General features: G+C 36.8%; 1 protein-coding gene across 1 annotated transcript in view; it reads right to left on the bottom strand.

Moving 5' to 3' along the window:
- The window catches only part of ABCB5 (ATP binding cassette subfamily B member 5), a 125,683-nt gene that overhangs the window by 42,894 nt on the left and 65,813 nt on the right, over positions 1-16,976 (bottom strand). Inside the window, 3 exon segments of the mRNA XM_057732579.1 lie at positions 832-909; positions 1,095-1,199; positions 2,155-2,298. Of these exon segments, the coding sequence (XP_057588562.1) occupies positions 832-909; positions 1,095-1,199; positions 2,155-2,298 (327 nt within the window).

Genomic DNA, 16,976 nt, shown 5'->3' with positions numbered 1-16,976 from the left:
GAGCAGTACTGCCAAAAGTCACAAGATGTAAAAACTGGTTTTGACGACTCGACTGGAGTGACAGTAACTCTACTTTTGAAAAGAAATGACCCTGGCAGGAAGCTATTTGTTCCTACACGGTGAGCTTTGGCGACAGAAAGTGTGGCAAAGGGCTTCAACTGATTACTGGCTTTCAGGGTAACCCAATACACCTCAGCCTCCTGAAAGAATTTTAGAGGTGCCAATCTGAGACATTCCTGCCATTTGCCCCCAAGACTCACTTTTCAAGATTACTATTTGATCCACCTAGTTTTAGTTATTTCACAGGTGTGAATGATCATCTGTGTGTGGCAAGTCGACCTGCCAGCTAGACTGATGTTATCCGAATTCAGAGAATGGCAGTGACTTCCTTAAGAAGTCAGCAGTGAAAAAACTTAAGCTCTTAATACGGGTGAGAACTATAGAAATTAACTCCTTTTTAAACATGTTCCTAAAGATATTGTAGTTCTTAACACCCCTTCTCCGTTTTAATTTAGCCCTCCATTCTGATTCTAGAACACTATATTATACATTAAAAGAGATTTGTCAAGATAAATGCATGGAACAATCACTGGGCTCTAAATCTTGTTTTCTATGAGTTGCATTTTTAAACATAACAATTTTGGACTTGCTTCTGTTAGAAAAATACACTACATGAATTCTGATGTCAGACGCTGCTTGGGATACAAAAAAGATGCTTTTAAATGATCAAAGGAAAAGTTATGTCAAGAAATTGATGTGAAGAAAAACTAAAAGCTAGAATATTCAAAAATATTTTAAATACAATAAGAAGAATACCAACTAAACACTGACCTGATACAGCATGGCTTTAAATGCCAAGTGTCTTAATCTCATGGTTATAATTTCCCCTGCTCTGCCATAAAATAATCCCTGGAAAAGAAACAAACAAAAAAATCTACATTTATTCTTAACTGTCTTTTCTATTTCTTTGGAACATTTAGTTACTATATTTACTTACTTGTATTTTTTTAGTTATATTTAGTTACTATTTTTAACTCTAGTAGGATGACATAAAACAATCACATACATATTTGTTTAATTCATTAAAAGCTTACCTGAATGAAATAACTGACAAAGCAAATAATACCCAAAATTACAAATATCATGGAATAAATTTCCGCATCATGCTTTAGTGTGGTTTTATCATCATTTTCAAACATCTGAAAAGGAACAGATTTTTTTAATCAGGTGATTGGAGGAGAATATATTATAAAAGAAAGAGAAAGCTAAAAGATCTATTCATCAGGATTTAAAAAATGAATTTCAACATAATAATTTCCACACATTTCTGGGGGAAAAATGCACCATTATTCTATCCTCTACATTCATTACATAAAATAAAAGAGCTCGCTACTTCGATAAAAAATATAATTCACTGTTAATTCTCTCACTTAAGCTATGTAAATACGGGATCAGACAAATGAGTCTTCTATCTGCTATTAACATCATTGTATATTTTCAAAGAAATGAAATTAGTTTTCTAATTGAATTATTATTTCTAATAACTCTAATAACTCTGGTTTCTTAATATTCCTCTATTCAGAGTACTACCTGCCACATGAGATCTTTATACCTGTCCCTAGAAATTGTGCCTAAAATTAGTAATTATACATATATTGACATCTATGTTGACACAATGTAACAACAGTCCAAGAGACTGAAGACTTAAAGTGGCTCTAATAAGATCCTTGAATTCATCAGCTCTCTTGGGTTCCCCAGCACAATCCCAAACTCTCATTATTTCCTCTCTATGAGCTAGCTGGCAATAAAAAATGGCCATTGTTCAGACTAGTTGAAAGAAAGAGTAGTGGTATTTGTCTCTTTTATTACTTCAGTGCTTTGGAATGCTGATACAGCACTGGAGTCAGAATTAGAAAACAAAGCAATTTCTTTACTGATTGCCCAGTCAACAAGGTCCAGCCAAACACTTCACAATAGAGACTGGCTTATCCCCTGAGAACATTAGTTAACCTTCCTATCATGGATCCCACACTAGAGGCGACCCATTATACATCCCAATTTTCCCCTTGCTGGGTCAAAGTGCACTAGGTCTGTTCTCTCAGGTTACACTTTGTTTAAAATTGTTAAAAATATTAGCAAATTAGCTTTACTTACAGTTACAATTTTTGCAAAGATGATGGAAAATACTGGATGAACAGTTCCATTTAGAACAGAAGCCAATGTCCCCAGAACCACAGAAGGCCATTCAGAGTTGTTTAATTTGAAGATTTTTAATAGAGAAACATCAGGAAGACTTGTCTATAAATAAAATACCTTGGTTATAACCCCAGTTTGAGAGCATAATGGAACCTAGAGAAGTTAGCCAATCTTGAATAGATCTATAATGTAAAATATCAAATATAATAGGTAACAGAGTAGAAAGCAGAATTTTTCTTAGAAAAATTTTACTGTCCATATTACTGATAATGATCTTAAAACAAAATAAATTTTACACAAAAGTGACTATTTGTACAACTTATCACCTTTTTGCATTTCACTCAGTCACTATCACTAAAAAAAGTACAAATTAACCCACATGTTCTGAGAGCTAAGACTCAGAAGAAATGACAGGCATATTTCCCTTTACACCTGTTAAACTGGATTGAATATCATGCTCTAGCATAGGACAAAATTTAGATAGGAACTAAGCAGAGACAGAGGTAAACATTTTCCTAGTATTTTAAGCTCAAAAGTTTTCTAGTTTCATGATGTATTTATAGAAACATTTTTTCTAATATCTTGGTTAAAAACTTGTTTTGGGGCTCCCATTTATAAGTTAAATGCTGCAATATCTGAGCATGTTACTTACAATCACCAAGCCTCATTTTCCTTATCTTTTCAAGGAAGGTATCAGTTACTACCCTATAGGATTGTTTTTTTTGTTTTTTTGTTTTTTTTTATTGGAGGATAGTTGTTTTACAATAGTGTGTTAGTCTCAGGTGTACAGCAAAGTGATTCAGTTATGCACATACCCATTCTTTTTCAGATTCTTTTCCCATATAGGTTATTACAGAGTATTGAGCAGAGTTCCCTGTGCTCTGCAGTAGGTCTTTATTGATTATCTATTTTATGTGTAGTAGTGAGTATATGTTAATCCCAAACTCCTAATTTATCCCTCTCCCACCTTTCCCCTTTGTAATTGTGTTTTTTGGTAACTCTGTAAATCTGTTTCTATTTTGTAAATAAATTCATTTGTATCATTCTTTTAGATTTCACATATAAATGATATCATATGATATTTGTCTTTCTCTGACTGATTTACTTCACTTAGTAAAATAATCTCCAGGTCCATCCATGTTACTGCAAATGACATCATATCCTTTTTTATGGCTGAGTAGAGGACTGTTTTTAGAATTAAGCTTAACTCAGTATTTGCAAACAGTAAGTACCCAATAAATGTTAGCTGTTGCTGATATCATTATGAAAGGAAGGATAATGTTACACAAAATCCCAGGTCTTATACAGAGAAAAAGTATTGCCAGTAGCTCTGGTATCTGCCAGTCTTTTCTGGGATCCATGGAGGGTGCTATGGGGAGGTAGTGGTAACCATGATCAGATGATAAATAACACAATAGTGAACTCTCCTTGCTCTTGTCTGGAATATGTAGGGGATTTATTTCAGAAACTTAAAAAAACTTGCTAATAATTTTGTGGTAATTATTTTGAATAGGAAAGTAGACAGCGAGCTACTACGCATTTCATATGTTAAAACTTCCTCATGGCATTCACTCTTGAAGTAATGACATTTATGAAGCCAATAACCAGAGAATGGCTCCAGAAAAGACTATAAAATAGTTTATAATTCTTGCTTTAATTTTAGTCAGGCAACTATAACATAAACTCTATTGTTTGAGCAAAAGAACTTTTAAAATTCTAAAGCCTTTAAAGTCTATTTTCAGGATGGCTAAACCAAAATTATATTGGGTTACTTAATAATTTGATTATTATCTTTTTTTCTGAACTTTTCTGAAGATCATCATCATAACGAGCCTTACCTTTCAGTTAGGTCACTGTCCAACAGAATATACAGAAATTTTAAAAGTTCCATTCCAACTCTTTGTGGAGCACTAAACACAGATTTTCTTTTTTGTCAAATTCTTTACAAAATTAGCTCATTTTGTAATGAAACTAAGGCTTGGCATGTCCCAGGACACAACACCAGTAAATTACAGAGCCAGTAAATGTAGGAGGTCTATCTTGCTCCTGTAGAATAATCTACCCTTTTGCCTCTAAAAATATAAAACAGATTGAAAAAAAAAAGGGTATTACGTAAATTATGTTATCAAATTAGAAAAGAATATAATGAAATAAGGTTAAAAAAAGTGAAAAATTTAGGTAAAATTGTGAAAGACTCTGTGTTATCTGTTACAGGTTATAGCATGTTTTAAGAGAATTTGATATAAAATTAGATGAAATTAGAGGCATTTTGTAGAGACATGAAAGGGTTTAAAAAAGTTAAAAAACAAATCTCTTAAAGATTTTAACATTTAATCTGATATATTTTAGAGTTTTATTGTGTTATAATTTTCATACAACAAGCTGTACATATTTAAAATGTACAGTTTGATAAGTTTAGACATAACTATACACCCATGAAATCATCACCACAGTCAATATAATGAACATATCCATTACCCCGTAAGTTTTCCATTGTATTGATATACCACAGTTTTTCTGTTGACTTAAGTTTGGGTCATTCCAAGTTTGTGGCTATTAGAAATAAAGCTGCTATGAACACTCACGTACAAGACTTTTGTGTGGACATATGCTTTCATTTCTCTTGAGTACAAACCTAGAAAAGGAGTGGCTGGATCATAGTAGGTGTATGTTTACCTTTATAAGAAAATGCTAAACGATTTTCTGAAGTGGGATTACTATTTCTTATTCCTACCAGCAGAATGTGGAGTTCCAGATGCTCCACATCATCATCAATACTTGGTACAGTCTTTTTGGATTTAATCATTCTAATAGGTGTATAATGACATCTCAATTATGATTTAATTTGCATTTCTCTAATGCCTAATGATGTTAGGCATCTTTTTTGTGTGCTCATTTCCCATATGCACATCTTCTTTGCAAAATGCCTATTAAAATCTTTTACCCATTTTTCAGTTGGCTTGTTGGTATTACTGTGCTTTGGAGGTTCTTTGTATATTCTGGACACAGTCCTTTATCACATATGCAACTTACAAATATTTTCTTCCAGTTTATGGCCTATCTTTTCCTTTCTTAAGGAGTTTTACAGGGAATTTCCTGGCGGTTCAGTGACTGGGACTCAGCACTTTCACTGCTGGGGCCTGGGTTCGATCCCTGATCAGGGAACTAAGATCCCACAAGCCATGTGGTGCAGCCAAAAAAAAAAAGGTTTCACAAATAGCAATGTTATTGATTTTGGTGAAGTCTAATTTATCAATTTTTTTCTTTTATGAATCGTACTTTTGGTGTTTGTAGCTAGGAAATCTTCACTTAACTCAAAGTTGTAAAGATTTTCTACTATATTTTATGAAAATTTTCTAACTTTAGGTTTTTCAGTAAAGTCTGCGTTCCATTTATAGTTAATTTTCAAATCTGTGCTTTGAGGTATGGATTGAGGATGATTCTTTTGAATAGATGTGTAATTCTTTCAGCATCATTTCTTAAAAAGATTATATATTCTCTATTGAACTTCTGCACTTTTGTCTAAACAGCTGACCATATGTGTGTGGGTCTATTTCTTGACACTCTATTCTGCTCTATTGATGTATTTGTCTACTTTTATTCCAATAGTGCATTATTTTGATTACTATAGCCTTATATTAAAAGTTGGAATTAGAAATTATAAATCCTACAACTTCATTCTTTTTTTTAAAAGTTGTTTTACCCATTTTATCCTTTTGAATTTCCACGGCATGTGGGATCTTCTGAACCAGGGACTGAACCCATGTTCAATTCAGGGATTCTTAACCACTGCAATATCAGGGAAGTCCTATTCTAGATTTCTGATTTAATTCTATTTTGGTCAGGTAATATACTTTGGATTACTTGAATTTTTTTTAAGTTTGTCAAGGCTTGTGTTATGGTCTATCTTGGTAAATATTTCAGGTACATTTGAAAAGAATGTGTATTTTTCTGTTGATAGGTGGATTCTTCCATAAATGTCTATTAGTTAGTTGTCAGCTTGGTCATTCTCAAGTTGGTTGACAGTGTTATTAAAGTCATCTATATCCTACCTGAATTTTTATTTACTTATTCCACCAATATTTAAGAGAAGGTATTAAAATCTGTGAGTATAATTGTGAATTCATCTGTTTCTTTTTTCAGTTCTTGATAGATTGATCCTTTTATAACTTTCAAATAACCTTTTTATCCCCGGTAATTTGTTGCTCTGAAATCTACTTTGACTGCCATTAACATCGCAGGCTACGTTCAAGTAATACAATAGAATATACCAGTTAAGAATCCTGAAATAGAATACTTCCATTTCCAGTCTTTTGGCTATTGTTTTTATACATTTTCCCTGAATTATAAACCCCACACTATAATACTTTTTTTCTTTAAAAAGTAGATTATTTAAAAAACATTATTTTGATATTAACCCATTTGTTTATTATTTTTGATACTCTTCATTCCTTTGTATAGATTCAGATTTCCATCTGGTACCACTTTTCTTTTGCCTGAAGGACTTCCTTTAACTTCTTGTAGTCTGCACTACATCTACAGGTGATGAATTGTTTTAGCCTTTTTTTACCCCAAAATTTTGCATGTTGCCTTCATTTTTGAAAGGTATTCTTCTGCAGGTAGCATTCTAATTTTAGTTTTTTTCCTTTCATTACTTCAAAGATATTGCTCTATTGTTTTCTGATTTGCATTCTTTCTAATGAGAATTCTGCGATATTTCTTATTTTTTCCTTTATACAAATTGTGATGATTTTCTCTGGATGCTTTATAATTTTTCTCCTTATCACTGTTTTTAAGCAGTTTTATTATGATGTGCCTTGGCATAGTGTTCCTTGTGTTTCTTGCACTTGGAACTTACTGAGCTTCTTAGATCTGTGGATTTTCAATTTTCATCAAATTTGGGAAATTTTTTTCATTATTTGTTCAAATGATTTTTGGTTCCCCCTCTCCTTTGGGAACATATAAAATATAGTTATAATAACTGTTTAATGTTCCTACTAATTCTACCAAGTGTGTCATTTCTGGGTCTATTTCTATTGATTGATTTTTTTCCTTCATTTTGTGTTCTATTTTCCTGCTGTTTTACTTGCCTGGAGATTTTTTATTAGATGCCAGGTATTGTAAATTTTACTGACTGGATATTTCTGAATTCTTATATATATTATTGAACCTTGTTCTGGAACACATTTAAATTACTTGTAAACAGTTTGTTCCTTTTGATGTTTGCTCTTGGGCTTTGTTCGTTGGGCTCAGAGCTAAGTTTAGTCAGAATAATTTTCCCCCTCTGAGTTAATACTTTTCTTAAGAGTCAATTCCCCATGAATTTAGAGATCCCTCATTTTGGTTGATTTAATAAGAACTATTCCTGGCCCTTTGTGAGCTCCAAGGATTTTCCTTCTCATCCTTTCCCTTGCCTTTGTCAGTTTTCTCAATAAATGCACTGATTAGTACTCAGATGAAGACCCAAGGGAGAACCTCTGCAGATTTCTGGAACACACTCTCTCTCTCTCTGAGCAGCTCTCTTCTCTCTAGTTCTTTGCTCTGAAGACTCTGCCTACTTTGGCTTCCTGGGCTCTACCTAGGTTTCCCCTTCCAGCTCTGAGGCTTATAACTTGACAGTAAACTGGGTCAATGATAAGATTCATCTCATTTGTTTCCCCTTCCTCCGGGATCACTGTCTGGTTATGCTTGATGTCCAATGTTAGAAAACCGTTTCACATACTTTGTCCAGTTGCTTAGGTGTGTCAAGCAGGAAGGTAAATCTTGTCCTTATTAACCTATCTTGGCTGAAAGTAGAAATCTCTAATTTCATCTGGTTTCCACAGCAATTGACGTAAATGATCTCTTCTTTTTTGTAATACTTTTCTTAGTTGGCTTCTATGATGCTACACACCCTTAGCTTTCCTTTTATTTTCCAACCATTCTTTAGGCTCTTGTGCTGGCTACTGCTTTTCTACCTGAATTTAAATTTTGCAGTAGCCTGGGTCTCTCTCCTGTCCTAGTTTCTTCTCCATCTATTCTTAATTCTCCTTATGCTGCTTTAGTCAGGTATATCAGTCCATTTTTTGCACCACTATCATCTCTGCTCTGCTCTCCCTGATTCCACGTTGGCTCCACACAGCAGCCACATTAAGTAAATCAGTTCATGCACTCTTCTGAATAAGACTCTCTCATGTAACAGTTTTTGTTAAGTGGATTTTTAAAAAATAATTTTTATTTGAGTATAGTTGATTTACAATGTTGCGTTAGTTTCAGGTGTACAGCAAAGTGATTCAGTTCTGCATATACGTATATCCACTCTTTTTTAGATTCTCTTCCCATATACGTCATTACAGTTCTTAACCTGTTTGTGTCATGGACCCCTTTGGAAGACTGGTGAAGTCTATGGACTCCTTCCCAGAAGAATTTATAACAGTGTGCCAAATAACACATAAGTCTCAAAGAAAGCCAATTATATTGATATAATATTCAAAATGTTTAACAAAAATTCAGAGCTCTGATATGTGCTTCATTACCAGCATATTAAATAACCAGATCTAATAGTGATGAATATAAAGATATTCTGGGAAATTCCCTGGTCTCCCAGTGGTTAGGGCTCTGTGCTTCCACTGCAGGGGGCACAGGCTTGATCTCTGGTTGGGGAATTAAGATCCTGCATACCATGTGGCATGGCCAAAAAAAGGGTGCGGTCAAAAAAAAAAAGATATTCTAAGATATCTGTAGTAACTATAATGTGATATAAATATCTCTGATTTTTATTGGTGACATCACAGGCCTTCGTAATACTAATGTAGTCTGTTTTTTATATTCATAATTAAATTAAATTTCTATCAAGTATAGGTGGAAAAAAAGTTGTCATATTTTTTCCCATTCAGGTTAATTCCTGTAAGTCATGAACCACTGGTTAAAACCCCCCAATAGCTTTCTGTTAGCGTAAGAATAGAATCCAAAACTGTTATGACCTAGAAGGCACTACATCTCATACACTTCTCTGTCCACCTCCTTCCTCCTTAGTCACTGTGGCTCCCAATTCCAGGCCCTTATATTTGCTGGTTTCCCTATTTAAAATAATACCAGCGAGGAGAGAAAAGATGGCGGTGAAGTAGAGGGATATGGAGTGCATCCCTCTCCACAGATGCATTGGGAATGCACGGAAGGACGCAGTAATTCCCACAGAGAACCAGCTGAACACCAGCAGATGGCCTCGGACACCAGAAAGGACCGCGGGGAGCCCGACATAGCCGGTAGGGAGGCATCTATGATGGCTCAAAGAGGGTGAAGCGGCGGAGCTGTGGCAGACGGGAGGGAGTGAGAAACATACGGAGGGTCCGCAGCGCAACTCAGCATTCTGGGACCGAGACGTCGATCCGTGGCTGAACGGAGGGTCTGGGAGCGGGAGCATGGGAACCGGAGAGCTGGTTCAGGGTGAGAAACATTGTTGCCGGTAGGGTGACGGACCCAGAGGACAGGAGGAAAGAGGTCCGTGGCGAGGAGTGCCTGCCCCTGAGAGCTGCCCGGCCATGATGGCGGCTGGAGGCTGCAGGCTCATGGGCGGGGGTGGGGGGTGGGGGGGGGGTGGGGGGGTGGGGGGGGTGGGGAGGAGCCGCGCGCATAGCCTCTCTCTCTCTTTCGGCGCCTCTGCAACAGGCAGTGGAGAGACGCCCTGCCGGCCAACTAAGGCTCTCAGGGATAACAAGCACCCTCAGGCACTCGGGCGGGGCTAGATTAAAACCCCTTGCAATGCCAGCAGCAGGGAGGCTGCCGAGAGAAAAAAAAAAACAACAGCAACAAAAAAAAAAACCCCGAGAGAGGCCCAACTCTAAGACTTTCTGTTTACGCCTGAGCCACCAGCGTCCCTCTGCAACAGGCACCTCCAAGCCCGACTGAAACAACAGTGCGCCACTGCTCACTCACTCCCAGGAGAAGGAGCCACTACTGTACCCTCTCCCTCCCCACACACCAACGCTTACAGAGGAACAATAAAGGAACCTCTGCTGGTCACAGAATAATGCAAAAAAACCCAAGGCAAGGAGAAGGACACTTACAGCTGAGACGCTAAGGAAACACAAATAGTAGTATCAATACCTATTGAACTGGTCCATTCTGGGATCAGTTCTGGTTTTTTTTTTTTTTTTTCTTTTCCTCTCTCTCTCTTTTTTTTTTTTCTTTATTAAATACGATCTTAGCCCTAAGGGATCTACAAGTTTTATAACATAATTTTTTAAAGATATTTTTTATTCTTTCTTTCTTTTTTTTTTTGTGCCTTTTTATATACTTCTATATCTGGCTAAGTTTTTGGTAGTATGGACAATATATCTCTCATACTTTCCTTTCATCCCTATCTTTTATACATTTCTATTCCTTTCTTTTTATTTGCATATTTCCAACCACATTACGCTCTTCTGTTCCCCTTTCTTCCAGCCTTTTTAAGTTTATTTTATCTTAACATACTTATAAGCAACACTATCAGTCTGCTCAGACTCCTTGCTCTATTCTCCAGATGACACACTGCCTTGGTATTTAATATTAGGCTTTTGTCTTTATCTTAGTTCTTAGTACAGTTGTCTAATTACATTCTGAGAATCTCCATTCTCTCTGGTGGTACTCTGGCTCTTTTCTATATTTGATCCTAGCTTACAAAATCTCCCTGGATTAATGTTTGTATGTGTAAGGTGTTATTTGTTTGTTTCTTTTGCTTTTGTCTCTGATTTGTTCTGTTTCAGTTGTCAATTTCTGTTGGGTTTCTCTTTGAATATCTGCTAGCACACTGGGGTTCTGTCAGGTCTTTCTAGAGCCTTATGTCCTAATGGATTCAGTAATTGTGTGTCTTATACATGTATGTGTTTCCTAGACTTAATATTTGTTTAATCCAATACTTGGACATTAGTCTGAGGCTTGGACAGTCTTCTATAAACACCTCTATTGCCAGGACAAGCAACCCCAAAAGTTTGGACAACCATGAGGAAACAAAGAAACACAGGGCAAAGGAGCAGGAAAAAAACCCACAAGACCAAATAAATGAGGAGGAAATAGGAAAAATGCCTGAAAAAGAATTTAGAGTAATGATAGTAAAAATGATACAAAATCTCCATAACAAAATAGAGAAAGTACAAGAAACAGTTCATAAGAACTCAGAAAAACAAACAGCAATGGATAACAAAATAACTGAAATTAAAAATACTCTAGATGCTATAACCAGCAGAATGACTGAGGCAGAAGAACGAATAAGTGAGCTGGAAGATAGAATGGGGGAAATAAACGCCACAGAGCAGGAAAAAGAAAAAAGAATAAAAAGAATAGAAGACAGTCTCAGAGACCTCAGTGAAAACATTAAGCGTACCAACATTTGAATTATAGGCATCCCAGAAGAAGAAGAAAACAAGAAAGAGTCAGAGAAAATATTTGAAGAGGTTATAGTGGAAAATGTCCCCAACAAGGGAAAGGGAATAATTAACCAAGTCCAAGAAGCACAGAGAGTCCCATACAGAATAAACCCAAGGAGAAATACGCCAAGACACATATTAATCAAACGAACGACAATTAAACACAAAGAAAAAATATTAAAAGCAGCAAGAGAAAAGCAACAAACAACATATAAGGGAAAACCCATAAGGATAACAGCTGACCTTTCTACAGAAACTCTGCAGGCCAGAAGGGAATGGCAGGATATACTGAAAGTCCTGAAAGAGAGAAACCTACAGCCAAGAATACTCTACCCAGTGAGAATCTCATTCAGATTTGAGGGAGAAATCAAAAGCTTTACAGACAAGCAAAAGTTAAGAGAATTCAGCACCACCAAACCAGCCTTACAACAAGTGCTAAAGGAACTTCTCTAAGTAGGAAACACAAGAAAAGGAAAACACCTACAAATACAAACCCAAAACAATTAAGAAAATGGTCATTGGAACACACATGTCAATAATCACCTTAAATGTAAATGGATTAAATGCTCCAACCAAAAGACACAGACTGGCTGAATGGATCCAAAAACAAGACCCTTCTATATGCTGCCTACAAGAAACCCACTTCAGACCAAGGGATACATATAGACTGAAAGTAAAGGGATGGAAAAAGATATTCCATGCAAATGGAAGTCAAAAGAAAGCTGGAGTAGCAATACTCATATCAGACAAATTAGACTTGAAAGTAAAGACTATTAAAAAAGACAAGGAAGGACACTACACAATGATCAAGGGATCCATTCAAGAAGAACATATCACAGTGGTAAATATCTATGCCCCCAATATAGGAGCACCTCAATACATAAGGCAAATGCTAACAGCTATAAAAGGGGACATCGACAGGAACACAATAATAGTGGGAGACTTGAACACCCCACTTACATCAATGGACAGATCATCCAAACAGAATATAAATAAAGACACACAAGCTTTAAATGACACATTAGACCATCTCGACTTAATTGATATTTATAGGACATTCCATCCAAAAACAACAGACTACACTTTCTTCTCAAGTGCACACGGAACATTTTCCAGGATAGATCACATCTTGGGTCACAAATCAAACCTCGGCAAATTCAAGAAAATTGAAATCATATCAAGCATCTTCTCAGACCACAATGCCATGAGACTAGATATCAATTACAGGAAAAAAACTGCAAAAAATACAAACACATGGAGGCTAAACAATTCACTCTTAAACAACCAAGGAATCACTAAAGAAATCAAAGAGGAAATCAAAAAATATCTAGAAACAAATGACAATGAAAACACAACCACCCAAAACCTATGGGACGCAGCAAAAGCAGTTCTAAGAGGGAAGTTTATAGCAATACAGTCCTACCTTAAGAAACAAGAAAATGATTGAATAAACAACCTAACCTTACACCTAAAACAATTAGGGAAAGAAGAACAAAGAAACCCTAAAGTGAGCAAAAGGAAAGAAATCATAAAGATCAGATCAGAAATAAATGAAAAAGAAAGGAAGGAAACCATAGCAAAAATAAATAAAACTAAAAGCTGGTTCTTTGAGAAGATTAACAAAATTGATAAACCATTAGCCAGACTCATCAAGACAAAAAGGGAGAAGATGCAAATCAACAGAATTAGAAATGAAAAAGGAGAAGTAACAACAGACACCTCAGAAATACAAAACATCATGAGAGACTGCTACAAGCAACTATATGCCAATCAATTGGATAACCTGGAAGAAATGGATACATTCTTAGAAAAATACAATCTTCCAAGACTGAACCAGGAAGAAAAAGAAACCATGAACAGACCAATCACAAGTACGGAAATTGAGGCAGTGATTAAAAATTTCCCAACTCACAAAAGCCCAGGACCAGATGGGTTCACGGGCGAATTCTATCAAACATTTAGAGAAGAGCTAACACCTATCCTTCTCAAACTCTTCCAAAATATTGCAGAAGGTGGAACACTCCCAAACTCATTCTACGAGGCTACCATCACCCTGATACCAAAACCAGGCAAAGATGTCACAAAAAAAGAAAACTACAGACCAATATCACTGATGAATATAGATGCAAAAATCCTCAACAAAATACTAGCTAGCAGACTCCAACAGCACATTAAAAAAATCATCCACCATGATCAAGTGGGGTTTATCCCTGGGATGCAAGGATTCTTCAATATACGCAAATCAATCAACGTGATACATCATATCAACAACTTGAAGGATAAAAACCATATGATCATTTCAATATATGCAGAAAAAGCTTTTGACAAAGTTCAACATCCATTTATGATAAAAGCTCTCCAGAAAATGGGCATAGAAGGAAATTACCTCAACATAATAAAAGCCATATATGAAAAACCAAAAGCCAACATCATTCTCAATGGGGAAAAACTGGAAGAATTCCCTCTAAGAACAGGAACAAGACAAGGATGTCCACTCTCACCACTATTATTCAACATAGTTTTGGAAGTTTTAGCCACAGCAATCAGAGAAGAAAAAGAAATCAAAGGAATCCAAATTGGAAAAGAAGAAGTAAAATTGTCACTCTTTGCAGATGACATGATATTATATATAGAAAACCCTAAAGACTCTACCAGAAAACTGCTAGCACTAATTGATGAGTTTAGTAAAGTAGCAGGATACAAAATTAATGCACAGAAATCTCTTGCATTCCTATACACGAACAACGGAAGAGCAGAAAGAGAAATTAAGGAAACTCTGCCATTCACCATTGCAACCAAAAGAATAAAATACCTAGGAATAAACCTGCCTAAGGAGGCAAAAGATCTGTATGCAGAAAACTTTAAGACATTGATGAAAGAAATCAAAGACGACACAAACAGATGGAGGGACATACCATGTTCCTGGATTGGAAGAATCAACATCGTGAAAATGTCTGTACTACCCAAAGCAATTTACAGATTCAATGCAATCCCGATCAAATTACCAATGGCATTTTTCACAGAACTAGAGCAAGAAATCTTACGATTTGTATGGAAACGCAAAAGACCCCGAATAGCCAAAGCAATCTTGAGAAGGAAAAATGGAGTTGGTGGAATCAGGCTTCCTGACTTCAAACTATACTACAAGGCCATAGTGATCAAGACAGTATGGTACTGGCACAAAAATAGAAAGGAAGATCAATGGAACAGAATAGAGAACTCAGAAGTAAGCCCAAACACATATGGGCACCTTATCTTTGACAAAGGAGGCACGAGTCTACAATGGAAAAAAGACAGCCTCTTCAATAAGTGGTGCTGGGACAATTGGACAGCAACATGTAAAAGAATGAAATTCGAACACTTCCTAACACCATACACAAAAATAAACTCCAAGTGGATTAAAGACCTACATGTAAGGCCAGACACTCTAAAATTCCTAGAGGAAAACATAGGCAGAACACTCTATGACATCCATCAAAGCAAGATCCTTTTTGACCCACCTCCTAGAATCATGGAAATAAAATCAAGAATAAACACATGGGACCTCATGAAACTTAAAAGCTTTTGCACAGCAAAAGAAACCATAAACAAGACTAAAAGGCAACCCTCAGAATGGGAAAAAATAATTGCCTATGAAACTACGGACAAAGGATTAACCTCCAAACTATACAAGCAGCTCATGCAGCTTAATACCAAAAAAGCAAATAACCCAATCCACAAATGGGCAGAAGACCTAAATAGACATTTCTCCAAAGAAGACATACAGATGGCCAACAAACACATGAAAAGATGCTCAACATCACTCATCATCAGAGAAATGCAAGTCAAAGCCACAATGAGATATCACCTCACACCAATCAGAATGGCCATCATCACAAAATCTGGAAACAACAAATGTTGGAGAGGGTGTGGAGAAAAGGGAACTCTCCTGCACTGTTGGTGGGAATGTAAGTTCGTACAGCCACTATGGAAAACAATTTGGAGGTTCCTTCAAAAACTACAAATAGAACTACCATATGATCCAGTAATCCCACTCCTGGGCATATACCCAAAGAAAACCATAATCCCAAAAGAAACGTGTACCATAATGTTTATTGCAGCACTATTTACAATAGCCAGGACATGGAAGCAACCTAAATGCCCATCAACAAATGAATGGATAAAGAAGATGTGGCATATATACACAATGGAATATTACTCAGCTATAAAAAGGGATGAGACGGAGCTATATGTAATGAGGTGGATAGAACTACAATGTGTCATACAGAGTGAAGTAAGTCAGAAAGAGAAGGACAAATATTGTATGCTAACTCACATATACGGAATCTAAAAATGGTATTGATGAACTCAGTGACAAGAACAAGGACGCAGATACAGAGAATGGACTGGAGAACTCGAGGTATGGGAGGGGGTGGGGGGTGAAGGGGAAACTGAGACGAAGCAAGAGAGTAGCACAGACATATATATACTACCAACTGTAAAATAGATAGTCAGTGGGAAGTTGTATAACAAAAGGAGTCCAACTTGAGGATGGAAGATGCCTTAGAGGACTGGGGCGGGGAGGGTGGGGGGGGACTTGAGAAGGGGGGAGTCAAGGAAGGGAGGGAATACGGGGATATGTGTATAAAAACAGATGATTGAACTTCGTGTACCCCCCAAAAAAAAAAAAAAAATAATACCAGCTCTGTCCTGGTTTCCAATTTACTGCCTATCAGGTCCAAATTCACCCTTTTGTCTGATAAACGTTTCTCCTTTACCAGTAAGATGTCAGGCTCTGTCAGTAGAGGGTGCTGAAAGACATTGTAGGAGGATGGGATTCTTCTTCCTGCTCTTACTGGTAGCTTACTGGGAAGGCTCTTGCAGGATGAACTTTTTTCTCCACTGTTTTGCCTGTTCAGTTTTTTCAGAGTTAGTGCCTGTAGGCACCTGTGTTTGGCCATCAGGTGCTTTCTCAGCTCTTGGCTTACCCATTAGAAATGTAACCATGAGGCCCAGACAGCAGAGGCTTATGTTTCAGCCAGGTTGCTGATGTGTGCACCTCTTATACACAGAATTGCACTTGACTCCTGCAGAAAGCAGCCTCTCCAGCCCCTGGTTCCAACAGTGCCCAGTAGCTTCTCCTGGCACCTAGTGGATTCTGAAGCTCTGAACCTCCCTACGGAAGGCCTCCCTTGGCACCCTGGAGGACAGATTTCAAGCAAGCTCCAGCGGTGAGGTAACTGGGCATCTTCTCTGCTATCCAGTGAGCCAAAGCTGTGCCCTTTGCAGTAAGGCCTGAATCTCAGCTTTAGTTGTGGAGAATCATGAGGGCTCTTCTTTGGGTCTCTATTTCATCCCAGGGGTAGTACTTTTTATCTGCTATCTCTGCATTCTTTAGAGTTCTCTTAATTTTCATCA

Source organism: Hippopotamus amphibius, chromosome 4, assembly GCF_030028045.1.
Source record: "Hippopotamus amphibius kiboko isolate mHipAmp2 chromosome 4, mHipAmp2.hap2, whole genome shotgun sequence".
Lineage (NCBI taxonomy): Eukaryota > Metazoa > Chordata > Mammalia > Artiodactyla > Hippopotamidae > Hippopotamus > Hippopotamus amphibius.
Note: the sequence above shows the minus strand (reverse complement) of the source record. Positions and strands in the feature narration are given on the sequence as shown.